General features: G+C 44.1%; 1 protein-coding gene across 1 annotated transcript in view; it reads right to left on the bottom strand.

Moving 5' to 3' along the window:
* The window catches only part of LOC114557297 (zinc finger protein Xfin), a 31831-nt gene that overhangs the window by 1731 nt on the left and 12507 nt on the right, over nt 1-17593 (bottom strand). Inside the window, exons 3-9 of the mRNA XM_028580724.1 lie at nt 17144-17346; nt 15080-15550; nt 10750-11136; nt 9301-9391; nt 7482-7783; nt 4066-4143; nt 1705-1861 (exon numbers count right to left, since the gene is read on the bottom strand). Of these exons, the coding sequence (XP_028436525.1) occupies nt 1705-1861; nt 4066-4143; nt 7482-7783; nt 9301-9391; nt 10750-11136; nt 15080-15550; nt 17144-17346 (1689 nt within the window). The remainder of the gene's footprint in view (nt 1-1704; nt 1862-4065; nt 4144-7481; nt 7784-9300; nt 9392-10749; nt 11137-15079; nt 15551-17143; nt 17347-17593) is intronic.

Raw genomic sequence — 17593 nt, 5'->3', positions numbered from 1 at the left:
CCGACTATCAGCTCGGTGCGTCGGTGCCTTTAGACTCAGGAAACTACCTTTCTGTCATATTTGCTGAAACTGACCCTATGTTCCAGTGGAATCCTTTTTTTTTTATTGGAATCGTTTGGAGGATTCGGTTTCAAATCTGATCACGGCTTCCCGATTTAATGTGCACAAGTTTGGGTGTTTCCGTAGCGACCAGGCGCTTGTTATGTTGCAGCCGTGGAGCAGAGTAAGCGGCGCTCTAGCGTGGCTTTATGTTACGTTGAAAAAGCTGTAAAACTGCAAACCACCACTGAATCAGAATAAAACTTTCCTATGTGTGAAATAGGCTTGTGAACCGTTTCAACTCCACCACTCAAAGAATCGGAATCAAAAGGAAGAATCAGAATAGACCTTTTTCACGGCAGACATGTTGACATGTCATAGCAGGAAAAGCACAGGTGTATTCAAAACCATTACTGATGGCTGCATTCCACTTAGGAGAGACCCTGGTATTAAACCATTAATGATGGCTGCATTCCACTTAGGAGAGACCCTGGTATTAAACAGTTACTGATGGCTGCATTCCACTTAGGAGAGACCCTGGTATTAAACAGTTACTGATGGCTGCATTCCACTTAGGAGAGACCCTGGTATTAAACCGTTAATAATGGCTGCATCATACTTAGGAGAGACCCTGGTATTAAACCATTACTGATGGCTGCATTCCACTTAGGAGAGACCCTGGTATTAAACCATTAATGATGGCTGCATTCCACTTAGGAGAGACCCAGGTATTAAACCATTAATGATGGCTGCATTCCACTTAGGAGAGACCCTGGTATTAAACCATTAATGGTGGCTGCATTCCACTTAGGAGAGACCCTGGTATTAAACCATTAATGATGGCTGCATTCCACTTAGGAGAGGTCCTGGTATTAAACCATTAATAATGGCTGCATTCCACTTAGGAGAGGTCCTGGTATTAAACCATTAATGATGGCTGCATTCCACTTAGGAGAGGTCCTGGTATTAAACCATTAATGATGGCTTCATTCCACTTAGGAGAGACCCTGGTATTAAACCATTAATGATGGCTGCATTCCACTTAGGAGAGGTCCTGGTATTAAACCGTTACTGATGGCTGCATTCCACTTAGGAGAGACCCTGGTATTAAACCATTACTGATGGCTGCATTCCACTTAGGAGAGACCCTGGTATTAAACCATTAATGATGGCTGCATTCCACTTAGGAGAGGTCCTGGTATTAAACCATTAATGATGGCTGCATTCCACTTAGGAGAGGTCCTGGTATTAAACCGTTACTGATGGCTGCATTCCACTTAGGAGAGACCCTGGTATTAAACCATTACTGATGGCTGCATTCCACTTAGGAGAGACCCTGGTATTAAACCATTACTGATGGCTGCATTCCACTTAGGAGAGACCCTGGTATTAAACCATTAATGATGGCTGCATTCCACTTAGGAGAGACCCTGGTATTAAACCATTACTGATGGCTGCATTCCACTTAGGAGAGGTCCTGGTATTGTTCATGCTGACTCACTGAAATATCTTACTGGGACACTTGATGGAACTGAGCCATCGTTAAAGGTTATCAATTCCAGCTGTGCTTTTCCTACTATGACGAGTCACCATGTCTGCTGTGAAAAAGGTCTATTGGAATTTTTAAAATCCAAAAGGATGTGACGAAATGAACCTGTGACGTACCGATCAGCGCCGGTCTCCAGTCCTCTTCCTCTCCGTCAGAGTTTATCAAACCGCCGACGTCTTCGTCCTCGTCCTCCTTCAACAGCGGCGTGCCCTGGTCGCCGCGGTCACCAGCTAGCGGGCCTGACGTAGCGAAGGTAGAAAGCTCTTCTGAGTCCTGCAGGCATCATTTAGAGAGATGACCAAAACATTCTCAGCTCCAGGGTTATTTAGTAGCTCTTCTGGAGCTTTCCATCAATCTCAAATGAAGACTATTAACCCTCATATTATGTTAAGGGTCAATTTGACCCATTTGCGTTTTTGTGTTGACCAAAATACTGGTTAACCTATCTTTTTCTTCATGAAATTGTATGACATTTCCTCATTTAGGGTCACGAACTTGTTCATAAAATCTGGACACACTGATGTGTTCAGAGTTTGTATACAAAAATGATGTTGCGGGTCATTTTGACCTAGAGACTTTCAACACCCATTTAGAACCGTGTGTGTGTGTGTGTGTGTGTGTGTGTGTGTGTGTGTGTGTGTGTGTGTGTGTGTGTGTGTGTGTGTGTGTGTGTGTGTGTGTGTGTGTGTGTGTGTAAAGGAGGAGCTTTCTCGCGCTTGTCCTCTTCTCTGTTGTAATGTCATCTCTTTGACACGCACACTACAAAATGAGCTCCAAAAGGTTTGCAACTGAAGAAGTTTTAGCACTAGATTTGTGATGGTAATAGTGATGTAGAGGAAGAGGTTTCAGAGTCAGAGGATCTTTCAGAGACCGAGAACAATGCTATTGACGATCCGGATTGTGAATTTTCCTATGATGAAGAGGATTCAGGGGACTAGTCTGGTGTAGTATACATTAGCTGAAAACAATGGGCCGCAATCATCCTCAACATGGACAGCTAAAGATGGTAACAAAAAATGGTCAACATCACCACACAGACTGACTGACTGTCATCAAAATGACTCCAAGCCCCACAAGATTTTCTGCCACACTAGTCGATGATATTCAAATCACCATTTCATCTCTTCATATCCCAACCAACAGATAGGATCATAGTGGACATGACCAACTTGTAGGGGAGGTGTGTATTTCAAGAGAAATGGAAGCCACTGGATCAGATTGACTTGCACGCATACATTGAAATCCTAGTCCTGCTGCGTCTGCTGCATCCACCCGTGCTCTGCAGCGCCACGTTACATCCCGCCACACCCTGCTGTGATGTTCATACGCACAGAGTAGTCAGGATCTGTAGTCAGTAGATCAGGTATTGGAGACTGCTACAGTATGACACGATGTGCCCTGCTATGACATGAACTTCCATGACTACCTCGAAGTCACTGCTCCATTATCTCTAATGTGACTATTATTTGCCACTGTTCATCATCACAGTGGAAGGCCAATATTTCTAACAATGTCTTTGGAGTCAATTCATACGAAAACTGTGGTGTTCCACAACACTAGAGCTGGTCGACGTGAAAGAGACAAACTAGCTGAGATCAGAGATAAATGGGTCAAAATGTTACCTGTCTTGTACAATCCTGGTCCCCATGTCACTGTAGATGAACACCTTGTTCCATTCAGGGGTGTGTCCCTTCTGACAGTACATGCCCAACAAGCCTGCCAAGTATGGCATCAAAATATGGCCATCCTAGGATGCCAAATCTAGCTATGCATGGAATATGCAAGTGTATACGGGAAATATTTTCACTAAATAATTGGTAAAAACAGTTTTGGGGGAAAAAATGTTTGTGATGAGGAAAAATAGGTTGTTTTGACCCGTAACATCATCAATGTAATTTTTTTTCAACATAATACGAGGGTTAAAAGGACTTTAAAGGATTTTAAATCAAAAATCGAATAATTGAAATCAGCATTTTGATTTCAATTATTAAAATCAAAAGTAGGATCAGCGACTCCCCCAGTATTATTTTTTCCTCTCTCCATCCACCTAATTGCACACAGACAGAGACACACACACACACACACACATACACACACAGACAAACAAACACACACATAGACAGACACACACACAGAAAAACACACACACACACACACACACACCGTGTAGCGTCAAAATTGCTGGTTAGCGATTAAACGTTGCGCAATGATCCGAGCCACACAGAATCTGAAATCCTACAGAACTTCTCGCAGATTTTAGTAAACTAAAACTAAACCTCAGGATGTTAACACATCTCCTCCCCATGCAAAGAAATGGTTAATGCTTCATTCAGAAGATTTTCATTTTGGATCACTTTGGATCATTTATTTATATCAAAAATAAATAAACAAAAATGATCTACAGATTCCGTTTGGCCTATTTATAAACTAGACTGACTCCATCTAAAAAATACGAGCCGAACAGCTGACTTTCTTACCTGCTCACTCAAGCCTTCCTCCCGTTCTTCCCCCTCATCCTCTTCTTCTTCTTCAGTCTTCATGTTGAACCACAACTCCTGAAACAAACCACAACCCCCCCTTCTCAGATTCAAATTCATCTACTTTCACGTTATTATTTGAGGGCGTTTTTACACCTATAGCTCGTTTGCTTTGGTCCAAGTCAGTCGGGGAGTTTTTTAAACTTGGAGCGGCTTCCCCCTTCGGTTCGGTTTCGTTTCACACTTAGAAAAATCCAAGGGAACCAAAATGCGTCAATTACAAATTACAAATCAGGCAAGAACATTCCCTCCTCTTATTTGGTTGGATATGTACCTTCATTTTGGCCGATTTGATTTGTATAATCGGCGGGGCGGGCACTGCCGGCAGTCGGACTCAAATGAACAATCTGATTGGTGGAGAGCTAACCAGAAAACGGGACTGAAACTGACTAGAGTCTCAAAATCTGACAAAAATTGTCAGTTGTTCTCAGAAACGCGTTTCGGTGAACTATTTTAGTACAATATGAGACCGGATTCTGAAGCCGCCATCACAGTCTGGCTTTGAATTTCCGGAGAAACCAGACCCCAGGTGACGCTGTTCATCCAATCAGCTGCCGGTTTTCATTTTTTGGGGCGACAATCCAGATAAGCGCCGCCTGCTGCTATGGAGACGTATTACGTCTCGTCTCTTCGGTGTGTTCTGAGGAACTTTTTGGACCAATTTATAGCCATCCAAAAAGGTCCAAAAAGTTCCTCAGAACACACCGAAGAGACGAGATTGTTTCTGAAAACATTTTAGGAGAGAAATAGGCCGTGTGTGTTTGTGTGTCACTGTGTGTGTGTGTGTGTGTGTGTGTGTGTGTGCAATTGCTGAATCTGTCTTCATTTCACATCAACAAAGTTTAAAAAGATTTTCCTCAGATTTTGAGAGACTCTAGTCCCCTCATCCTGCTCCCCATTTCCGGGTGAGTCCCGAGTGTCCTGCCTCCAACTGAACATGTCAGGTTAGAGCTGGGCGATTTGTTTCCCTAAAAAAAAATTTTTGCAATTTTTTTTTTATAAGAAACTCGATTTACGATTCACGAAGATTACACGAAGGGTGTGGGAGAAGTTCGGAGAAGACATGGAGAAGGACTTTCGGTCGGCACCAAAGTGCTTCTGGAAAAGTGTTCGCCACCTCAGGAGGGGGAAGCGGGGAACCATCCAAGCTGTGTACAGTAAGGAGGGGACACTGTTGACCTCAACTGAGGAGGTAATAGGGCGGTGGAAGGAGCACTTTGAGGAACTCCTGAATCCAACTAATACGCCCTCTATGTTAGAGGCAGAGCTGGAGGATGATGGGGGATTGTCGTCGATTTCCCAGGCGGAAGTCACTGATGTGGTCAAACAACTACACAGTGGCAAAGCCCCGGGGATTGATGAGATCCGTCCAGAAATGCTCAAGGCTCTGGGTGTGGAGGGGCTGTCCTGGTTGACACGCCTCTTCAACATTGCGTGGAAGTCTGGGACTGTGCCAAAGGAGTGGCAGACTGGGGTGGTGGTTCCCCTTTTTAAAAAGGGGGACCAGAGGGTGTGTGCCAATTACAGGGGTATCACACTTCTCAGCCTCCCTGGTAAAGTCTACTCCAAGGTGCTGCAAAGGAGGGTTCGGCCGATAGTCAAACCTCGGGTTGAGGAGGAACAATGCGGATTCCGTCCTGGTCGTGGAACAACGGACCAGCTCTTCACTCTCGCAAGGATCCTGGAGGGAGCCTGGGAGTATGCCCAACCGGGTCTACATGTGTTTTGTGGATTTGGAGAAGGCGTATGACCGGGTCCCCGGGAGATACTGTGGGAGGTGCTGCGGGAGTATGGGGTGAGGGGGTTCTACCAGGGCCATCCAATCTCTGTATGACCAAAGTGAGAGCTGTGTCCGGGTTCTCGGTAGTAAGTCGGACTCGTTTCAGGTGAGGGTTGGCCTCCGCCAGGGCTGCGCTTTGTCACCAATCCTGTTTGTAATATTTATGGACAGGATATCGAGGCGTAGTCGGGGTGGGGAGGGGTTGCAGTTTGGTGGGCTGGGGATCTCATCGCTGCTCTTTGCAGATGATGTGGTCCTGATGGCATCATCGGCCTGTGACCTTCAGCACTCACTGGGTCGGTTCGCAACCGAGTGTGAAGCGGTTGGGATGAGGATCAGCACCTCTAAATCTGAGGCCATGGTTCTCAGCAGGAAACCGATGGAATGCCTTCTCCAGGTAGGGAATGAGTCCTTACCCCAAGTGAAGGAGTTTAAGTACCTTGGGGTTTTGTTCGCGAGTGAGGGGACAATGGAGCGGGAGATTGGTCGGAGAATCGGCGCAGCGGGTGCGGTATTACATTCAATCTATCGCACCGTTGTGACGAAAAGAGAGCTGAGCCAGAAGGCAAAGCTCTCGATCTACCGGTCAGTTTTCGTTCCTACCCTCACCTATGGTCACGAAGGCTGGGTCATGACCGAAAGAACGAGATCCAGGGTACAAGCGGCCGAAATGGGTTTCCTCAGGAGGGTGGCTGGCGTCTCCCTTAGAGATAGGGTGAGAAGCTCAGTCATCCGTGAGGAGCTCGGAGTAGAGCCGCTGCTCCTTTGCGTCGAAAGGAGCCAGTTGAGGTGGTTCGGGCATCTGGTAAGGATGCCCCCTGGGCACCTCCCTAGGGAGGTGTTCCAGGCACGTCCAGCTGGGAGGAGGCCTCGGGGAAGACCCAGGACTAGGTGGAGGGATTATATCTCCAACCTGGCCTGGGAACGCCTCGGGATCTCCCAGTCGGAGCTGGTTAATGTTGCTCGGGAAAGGGAAGTTTGGGGTCCCCTGCTGGAGCTGCTCCCCCCGCGACCCGACACCGGATAAGCGGACGAAGATGGATGGATGGATGGATGGATTCGATTTTCCTCCCCCTTCCATTTAAAACAAAATAACTGCGAACTGTAAATATATTTTAAAAATATATATTTATTGCATTTAACTAAAGTGCATCAATGTAAACAAAATTGCAAAGGCAAACCCTTTCTCTAAGTGAAAAGTCACTGTGCGGTGTGCAACAAAGATTGTTAACCATCCAAATTATTTATACTGTATTTGGATTAAAACAAAATATGAAAATATGAATCGATTTGACCTACCAACTCGATTTTTAAATCAAATAGATTTTTTTTCCCCAGCCCTATGTCAGGTCGGCCAAAATGAACGCCGACGGCCCCCCCAGACTGACTACGGCACGGGACACACCGAACAGACTCGAGTCACTGACCTCGCCAGACTGTCCAACAGCCGATTATCGGCTTGGTGTGTCTCGGGCTTTAGGGAGACTGATCAGTCCGACTGGCTTTTCTGCTGACGTTTGGCTGTCGGCTCTGTGTGTCTGGGCCTTTACGTGCCCAGGGAGGACACTGGTCTCACCTTGTCCGCGGGGTCTGCGACGAGTCCGTCCCGGATGTGGACCCTCATGTGTCTGCGGAGCTGGCTGGGCCACAGGAAGCTCCGGGGGCAGATGCTGCAGGGGTGAGGCTTGTTGGCCAGGTGCGTCTTCTCGTGAGCCTTCAGGTTGGTCGTGGTGGAGAAGGACTTCCCGCACACCGAGCAGCGCTGCAGCTCCTCCGCCGTGTGCATCTTCATGTGTTCTTTAAGTCTGTACGGCCTCGATAGGCTCTTCCCACAGACGGAGCAGATGTAGAGCTTCTTCACTCCGCCGGGACCACCGTCTGAAAGTTATAACACGGGAATAAAGTTCACGAGAAAACGTGAATATAAATACTTGTTATCTCGGGTTTAACAGGTTTTTAAATGTGCTGGGAAATACATTTTCGTGTCTAAGTGACTAATGTGAACACAAATCTTTGAAATTGGTCCAGTATTGAATGAACTGGCAGCCGTGAACCGAGCTGTAATGTAACCCTACAGGACTAATGTTCAGCATCAGTCAGCGTCCACTAAAAGTTCTGTTGTTGCTGCTGACAGACTCAGATTATTATTGTAAGTGTCTGAAAACATTATGGGAAAATTAGTTAAAGAGTAAGATCCTTTTAGTTTAACATGAAACAGCCCCGAAATCACCATCACCAAACTCCATGTAAATAATCAGGACTTTTAGTGTGTATAGAGCCAGCATATCTCCACCAGACTCCATGTAAATAATCAGGACTTTTAGCGTGTATAGAGCCAGCATATCTCCACCAGACTCCATGTAAATAATCAGGACTTTTAGCGTGTATAGAGCCAGCATATCTCCACCAGACTCCATGTAAATAATCAGGACTTTTAGCGTGTATAGAGCCAGCATATCTCCACCAGACTCCATGTAAATAATCAGGACTTTTAGCGTGTATAGAGCCAGCATATCTCCACCAGACTCCATGTAAATAATCAGGACTTTTAGCGTGTATAGAGCCAGCATATCTCCACCAGACTCCATGTAAATAATCAGGACTTTTAGCGTGTATAGAGCCAGCATATCTCCACCAGACTCCATGTAAATAATCAGGACTTTTAGCGTGTATAGAGCCAGCATATCTCCACCAGACTCCATGTAAATAATCAGGACTTTTAGCGTGTATAGAGCCAGCATATCTCCACCAGACTCCATGTAAATAATCAAGACTTTTAGCGTGTATAGAGCCAGCATATCTCCACCAGACTCCATGTAAATAATCAGGACTTTTAGCGTGTATAGAGCCAGCATATCTCCACCAGACTCCATGTAAATAATCAGGACTTTTAGCGTGTATAGAGCCAGCATATCTCCACCAGACTCCATGTAAATAATCAGGACTTTTAGCGTGTATAGAGCCAGCATATCTCCACCAGACTCCATGTAAATAATCAGGACTGCATGTCTTCCCTCAGTCTCTCCCGTTTCTCACCTAGCTGTCCTGTCAAATAAAGGCAGAAAAGCCCAAAACATATTCTCTCTGTAGGGATCCTTTCCATAATGTTGTCAGACACTTAATAATCTGAGTCTGTCAGCAGCAACAACAGAACTTTTAGTTGACACTGAACATTAGTCCTGTAGGGTTACATTACAGCTTGTTACTCTTGTTTAATACTGGACCAACTTCAAAGATTTTTGTTCCCATTAGTCACTTAAACATGGATGGGAACATAGGGTTAAAAAATACCAAAGTTACACTTTAAAAAGTAAATATGAGCGAGTGTATATATATAAATAAAATGTCATTCTTTCCGACTATAATATCTTTCGGTCCATGTTTGATGTTCTCACCGGTCAGTGAATGCACCACTTCCTCTTCATCGTTCCGGTTCTCGACCTGCAGCCCGTTCGGACTGCCGACTTTGAGCGGCTCATCTGCTTTCTGCAACAAAAGTAGAATATATATAACCAAAGGTTTCGTCTTCAAACGTTTCTGACATGCTCGGATATCCTGGCGGTCAGCACAGGCTCCACGAACGGCAACAAAAGAAACTGGGCCAACCTGCATCACTAAACATAACAAACAGTGTTCCAGGATTTGGTTGAGCCAGCAATACTTTTATGGCACCGGAAAAAAATACTCAGATAAAATTATTAATCTTTCGTTGCCAAAAGCATCTTAACGCGTAAGCGCAAGCTTATCTGTCCTCTCTGCATACTGACCACCATAAACTTCTCGTCATTCAAAACTGAAAATGTACTTTTTCTGACGTTTTATTCGCTTTTTCCGAAGTTTTTTTTTTAAATTCACGTTCAATAAACCTAATTTAAATGACATTTTAACTAATTTTTGAGTTAAAAAAAGCAGAAATTATGAAATATTTGGACTAATATCATTAATCATTAATTTTACCTGTGAAGAATGGCGTATGAGTTCTTACAATGCATGCATCCAAGTTATTTTGGGGCAATTTGGTTGAAAGAAACCCATATTTCTGAAATAGAAAACTTTGAAAACGGGTCAAATTTGACAGCACAGGACAACACAAGGGTTAAAATCAACTCATCCTTTCAGCTAAAACACACACACACACACACACACAGAGACACACACACACACAGACACACACGCACATAGAGACACACAAACACGCACACATACACAGACACACGCACATAGACACACACATACACACACGCATAGACACACACACAGACACACGCACACATGCACATAGACACACGCACATAGACACACGCACACACACACGCATAGACACACACACAGACACACACACATGCACATAGACACACGCACATAGACACACGCACATAGACACACGCACACATGCACATAGACACATGCACATAGACACACGCACATAGACACACGCACACATGCACATAGACACACGCACATAGACACACGCACAAAGACACGTGCATACACACACACAGACACACACGCAGACAGACACACACGCACATACCCACGTGCACATATAGACACGCACAGAGACACACGCATAGACACAGACACATGCACATAGACACACGCACAAAGACACGTGCATACACACAAACAAGCGCACACACAGACACACACGCACAGACACACACACATTGACACACAAACACGCGCACTCAGACACACACACATACCCGCGTGCACATATAGACACGCACAGAGACACACGCATAGACACAGACACACACACACAGACACACGCACACAGACAGACACACGCACGCACAGACACACGCACACACATCCTTCAGTGGTGAGAGTGTGAGCCTCACCTTGTTGTCTGCGTCTGACAGCGTGCTGCTGTTGTCAGGCGTGGCGCCGGTTGGAGAGCCAGCGGCGGCGGCGGCAGCGAGAGAAGTGGCGGGGGCAGGAGCGTCAGCGGCGGCAGAGACACTGCGTCCCTCCCTGCTGTGGATCTCCAGGTGCCTCGTTAACACCCTCTGCCTCGAGAACTGTTTCTTGCAGACGTCGCACTGGAACGGCTTCTCGCCGGTGTGCGTGCGGACGTGCTCCCTCAGCCGCGACGCCTTGCTGAAACTGCGGTCGCACACGTCGCACACAAACGGCAGCCCCCTCTCGTGGAGCTGCAGGTGCTGCTGCAGCTTCTCGGCGGAGGAGAAGTCCTGGCGGCACAGGAAGCAGCGGTGAGGCGCTTCCTCCTGGCGAAGGACCAATGCAGCAGTTGTTCAGTTCAATTTTATTTATATAGTACGTTTAAAAAAACACAACCATAGTTGACCAAAGTGCTTAACAAGGTCCAAAATCAAAGAGATAATGTACAGTACAGGCCAAAAGTTTGGACACACCTTCTCATTCAATGCGTTTCCTTTTTATTTTCATGACTATTTACATTGTAGATTCTCACTGAAGGCATCAAAACTATGAATGAACACATATGGAATTATGTACTTAACAAAAAAGTGTGAAATAACTGAAAACATGTCTTATATTTTAGATTCTTCAAAGTAGCCACCCTTTGCTTTTTTTGATAACTCTGCAAAACCTTGGTGTTCTCTCAATGAGCTTTGATAGGTTTGGTACTGTATGTGTGCATGCAGACGTTTGAATGTATCTTATCTATTCTAAGGACTTTCTAGAGACCAGACAGTTTAAGATGATATGGTCTCACAGTAAAACCTAGCTTAGAATGGGAACAACTTTCACACAGAGGAATTGGAGCCAGGAATGGGAGAATCTATTAGGAGCACGTGCCATAAAAGGTGTAGTTTAAGAGTAAACTGTTCCAACTGAAATAGAGGTCTCATGCTGTGTAAGCACAAAAAGGGTTTAAAAGGTATTCACTATGATGTACATGTGGTTCATCCTTGGGCAGACGTGTCTGTATGCTCATGGTTGTTCCAGTGTCATGAAAGTTTGTTCACTGTTTGAATAAAGCTGCACTTGATTTGTAATCATCGGACTGGTTGTCATCTTTGAGGTCTCCCAACATCATTTCTGAGTCATCACCCGATATCAGGCTTCATGAGGTAGTCACCTGAAATGGTTTTCACTTCACAGGTGTGCTTTGTCAGGGTTAATTAGTGGAATTATTTCCCTTATTAATAAAAAAAGCAAAGGGTGGCTACTTTAAAGAATCTAAAATATAAGACATGTTTTCAGTTATTTCACACTTTTTTGTTAAGTACATAATTCCATATGTGTTCATTCATAGTTTTGATGCCTTCAGTGAGAATCTACAATGTAAATAGTCATGAAAATAAAAAGGAAACACATTGAATGAGAAGGTGTGTCCAAACTTTTGGCCTGTACTGTACACAAACAATACACAATATGCATTACAAAATAACCAAGAGTAGAAAAAGGTCAAGATATCAAAAGCTCAACTTGAATTGAAAGCCAATGCATAATAGTGGGTCTTAAGCATTGACTTGAACGTTTCAATGGTCCGAGCTGTTCTTACATGAATAGGTAAACTATTCCAGAGTATAGGAGCAGCCAATGAAAAGGCTCGGTCACCTTTGGTTTTTATTCTGGATCTGGTCACATCGAGGAGCATCTGATTGGATGACCTCAGTGCTCGGACAGGTGTGTGGACATGTAAAAGCTCTGATAAATAAGAAGGCGACAACCCATTTAAGATCTTGAAAACAACAGGGTTCATACGCATTTTAACCAATACTTTTGGGCAAATTTCCATGACTATGTGTTCCTTTAAATGTCAGTCAACATTATACAATAAGAATACAAATCTGTGATAAAGTTGACCCTCAGAGGTTTAACTATAAAATGAATGATAATGTCTGTGGTTCATAGTGGGATTCGTAATATCGCTCCCCGAATAGAACGTTGAGGTTAAGACGACGTGAAAATATATTTATTAATCACATATTATGGTGTGTTAAAAATAATTCCATGACTTTTCCAAAACTTTCTGGGTCTTTTTATGTTTCCAAAACCTTTCCAGGCCTGGAATTTGCATTTTTCAAATTACATAACTTTTCCAGGTTTTTTCAAAAAGAATGAACCCTGAATTAATAAGATTTTAAATTTGACCCTGAAACAAACAGGAAGCCAGTGGAGCCTGGCCAAAACCGGTGTAATGTGGTCGCACTTTTTGGTCCCGGTTAAAAGTCGAGCTGCTGCGTTCTGGACTAACTGTAACCGACGAAGGGATGCCTGATCCAATCCAACGTACAAAGAGTTACAGTAGTCTAAACGGGACATAATAAATGCATGTATGACTCTTTCAAAGTCTTTGCTTAGCAGGTAAGGCTTGACCTTAGCCAAAAGAACTAATCTGTTTTTCAAATTTAAAAATCACACCCAGATTATTGGTAAAAGGTCGAATATGGGAACCTACCAAGAGCATCTACACAGGCACTGAAATGTACAGCACGACCAAACACAACAATTTCAGTCTTATTATCATTGAGACAGAGAAAATTCTGATCCAACCAAATTTTTGATATCACTCAAGCAGTTCAACAAAGGCTGGACAGTGTCCTTGTCATTGTTTTTTTACAGGCAAATTCAGTACAGGCCAAAAGTTTGGACACACCTTCTCATTCAATGTGTTTCCTTTTTATTTTCATGACTATTTACATTGTAGATTCTCACTGAAGGCATCAAAACTATGAATGAACACATATGGAATTATGTACTTAACAAAAAAGTGTGAAATAACTGAAAACATGTCTTATATTTTAGATTCGTCAAAGTAGCCACCCTTTGCTTTTTCATTAATAAGGAAAAAACTTCCACTAATTAACCCTGACAAAGCACACCTGTGAAGGTAAAACCATTTCAGGTGACTACCTCATGAAGCTCAATCATTACGTTTACATGCAGTTTACAATAACCCGTTCAAAACCGGAATATTAGCAATAACCCGGTCGCGCACGGCCATGTTAACACTGGCAAAAAACAGAATATGCTCATATTCCGGTTTTTAAAAACCCAGAATATGCTACCTGGGTTACCCCTTTTCTAACCCGAAATTTTGGTCATGTAAACGGGTATCGGCATATCCCCATCAAAAGCAACATTGATTTGTGTTCTGCGCATGTTCTATTTGCAAGGAATCTTGGTCTTTTGAGTAGAGGAACTTCTTGTATGTGCCAGAAAACATAGTTATAACATAGTGAAAACCATGAATATAATGTCTTTGGTTGACGGCAGAAAGTACCGAGATAGTGAGATTTATAAGAAGGGGACCGAGAAGTTATTGCGTCTTAAGGTTGTCCGTACGTCCAGACGCTAACCGTGCGTCACCGTTTACATCGGGATATCGCCAATTAATTACAAACTCCAGGTATACAGGAGTAACTCTCTCTGCTCACGCATGTAAACGGGTTATTCTGAATGTTTCAGAAACCTGAATAGTGACCTTAACCCGACCATAACCCGAAAATTGACAGCTTGTAAACGTAGTCATTGAGGGAACACCAAGGGTTTTGCAGAGTTATCAAAGAAAGCAAAGAGTGGCTACTTTGAAGAATCTAAAATATAAGACATGTTTTCAGTTATTTCACACTTTTTTGTTACAGTAAGTACATAATTCCATATGTGTTCATTCATAGTTTTGATGCCTTCAGTGAGAATCTACAATGTAAATAGTCATGAAAATAAAAAGGAAACTCATTGAATGAGAAGGTGTGTCCAAACTTTTGGCCTGTACTGTAGATTTGTACATTGTCTGCAAAACAGTGGAAAGAAATGTTATGTTTTTTCAACCCTTGTGTTGTCCTTTGGGTCCCGTCCCAGGACGAATTGTTTTCAACATTTGTCACCTTTTCCAGCCTTTTTAAAAAAAAAATTTGGTCATGTTTTTGTTTTTGGCGATGTTTTTCGATGCGTTTCTGAAGCTTTTTTCCGGAATTTTTGACACTTTTTTCAACGTTCTGCTCATTTTTTTCTCTCAAAATTCTATACAATTTTATAAAAAAAAAAAACACCCAAATTTAATGAAAGTAGTGAACGGATCATGTATTTTTACTTGTGAAGAGCGGTGTACGGAACCATCCAGGTTACTTTCTTTGACAATTTGGTTGAAAGAAACCCAAATTTCTGATGTAAAAACTTTTTAGAAAATGGGCCAGATTTGACCCGAGGACACCAGGAGTTAAAACCCAAATCGCTCACCTTTCCAGCTGCAGCTTGAGCTTGTTCCGCTGCATGTTTCTGCAGGTGTTTCTTCAGCAGGCCCGGCCGGTTGAAGCTCTTGAAGCACAGCGAGCAGCGGTGCGGCTTCTGTCCGGTGTGGAGCCTCACGTGGTCCCTGAGGGACGCCGGCGTGGAGAAGTTCTTCTCGCAGACCGGGCAGGAGTGCGGGCTCGTCTCGGCGTGGCTCTTCTGGTGTTCGGTAAGGCCCGAACTGGAGGCGAAGCGCTTGGGGCACAGCGGGCAGCCGAACGGCCTCTCTCCGGTGTGCGTCCGTTCGTGCTGCACGAGATGCCGCCGCTGGATGAAGCCGCGGCCGCACACCGAGCAACGGTGGGGTTTCTCCGCGGCGTGGCCGAGCTTGTGGCGCCGCAGGCAGCTCCGCTGAGCAAAGCTGGCGCCGCAGACCGTGCAGGAGTGCGGCTTCTCACCGGTGTGAACTCGCTGGTGCACCTGTAATGGGAAAATTACATTTAAGCATAATTCCTTATATTTTTAAGTTTTATTTGTACTTTAAAAGGACCTATGACATGGTGCTCTTTGGATGCTTTTATATAGGCCTTAGTGGTCCCCTAATACTGTATCTGAAGTCTCTTTTATATAGACCTTAGTGGTCCCCTGAATCTCTTTTATATAGACCTTAGTGGTCCCCTATACTGTATCTGAAGTCTCTTTAATATAGACCTTAGTGGTCCCCTAATACTGTATCTGAAGTCTCTTTAATATAGACCTTAGTGGTCCCCTAATACTGTATCTGAAGTCTCTTTTATATAGACCTTAGTGGTCCCCTAATACTGTATCTGAAGTCTCTTTTATATATACCTTAGTGGTCCCCTAATACTGTATCTGAAGTCTCTTTTATATAGACCTTAGTGGTCCCCTAATACTTTATCTGAAGTCTCTTTTATATAGACCTTAGTGGTCCCCTAATACTGTATCTGAAGTCTCTTTTATATAGACCTTAGTGGTCCCCTAATACTGTATCTGAAGTCTCTTTTATATAGACCTTAGTGGTCCCCTTTTATATAGACCTGTATCTGTATCTGAAGTCTCTTTCCTTAGTGGTCCCCTAAATTCAGCTTTGGTGCAGAATTACAATTACCACTAAAGCCAGTCCCACAATGAGCTTTCCTTAGGATGTGCCATTTCTGTGTCTGTAGCTATTGAGGAGGAGAGAGGGGGGGCAAGGTGGAGGGTGGGGGTGTGGCCTTGACCAACTGCCACTTTGCTCGTTTGAAAGCCATGATGTCTCTCTCTCTCTCTCTCTCGTGGGTTGGCCAAATTCTCTGGGCGGGCAAAGCAGAGAAAGGGGAGGTAACCTTGCTCCTTATGACCTCATAAGGAGAAGATTCCTGATTGGCCCATCTGAGCTTTCATTTTCTCAAAGGCAGAGCAGGATACCCAGGGCTCGGTTTACACCTATCGCCATTTCTAGCCACTGGGGGACCATAGGCAGGCTGGGGGGAACTCATATTAATGTTAAAAAACCTCATAAAGTGAAATTTTCATGCCATGGGACCTTTAATTCTCTCACAAATGCTGAAAGAGTCCATCTCATTTCCCACATGTAGATTTTGATTCTAACTCTGTGAGACATCCAGTCTGGAACATTATGTGAGCACTGTTTGCCTGAAGAGATAGGGTCTACAAGGTCACCCTAAAACTATCTCTAAGTTTTCCCATGCCGGTTAAGATGTAACTGGGGGGATGACAGGTCGTACAGGGAGGAGGAGGTGAGATGACTCCAAGATGTCTCTTGTATTTCTCTGATTGTCTTCATGTGTATCAGATTGCATGTAAAAATTGTAGCATCATAACAAGCCAAGTGCGTGTGTGCTGTCACTCTGAAGATGCATATAAGCCTGGTGTTCTTGTTCACCCATTTGAGGCACTGACTCCACACTGGGCTGCTGAGGCCTTTTGTGAAATCATGTTGCTCCTATTTGCAAATATATCTTTAATAAAATACAAAAAACCCAACTTGGTTTAGTTTCAACTGTCTAATTTGTTTCACTTTACTAAACTTTGAAAACTTCCATTACACACCGTCAAGGTCTTCTTCTCGGCGAAGCTCTTCCCGCACACGGAGCAGCTGTGCGGCTTGTCGCCAGAGTGCGTGCACATGTGGGCCGCCAGCCGATACGGACGAGTGAACGCGCGGCTGCATACCGGACAGATGTGGCAGCGCCGTCTTGACCGACTCCTGCTTTGTTTTGTTGACTGTTCTTCTTCTTCTGTCTGGCTGTCTCCTGCAGGGAAATGAAACAGACTTTAATATCTCAAAGAACTTCCTGCTTCTTACAGTGCAGACGCTTTGCTGCTTGCTCTTGCCTCTGCTTGCATACTTCTGCTGATAATCTTGCTTTCCCTCTGAGAGAAACTATGAGCAACGACTCTGGATACTTATAAATCACTGGATACATTTTTTTTTTTTTTTTTTTTTATAGGCATAGTAGGCTATTGCCATTTTTCAACATTTTTCTGCGTGAGCATGGC

This window comes from Perca flavescens, chromosome 6 (assembly GCF_004354835.1).
Source record: "Perca flavescens isolate YP-PL-M2 chromosome 6, PFLA_1.0, whole genome shotgun sequence".
In the NCBI taxonomy this organism is placed as follows: Eukaryota; Metazoa; Chordata; class Actinopteri; order Perciformes; family Percidae; genus Perca; species Perca flavescens.
The sequence above is the reverse complement of the archived record's forward strand: the minus strand, read 5'-3'. Positions and strand labels throughout refer to the sequence as shown.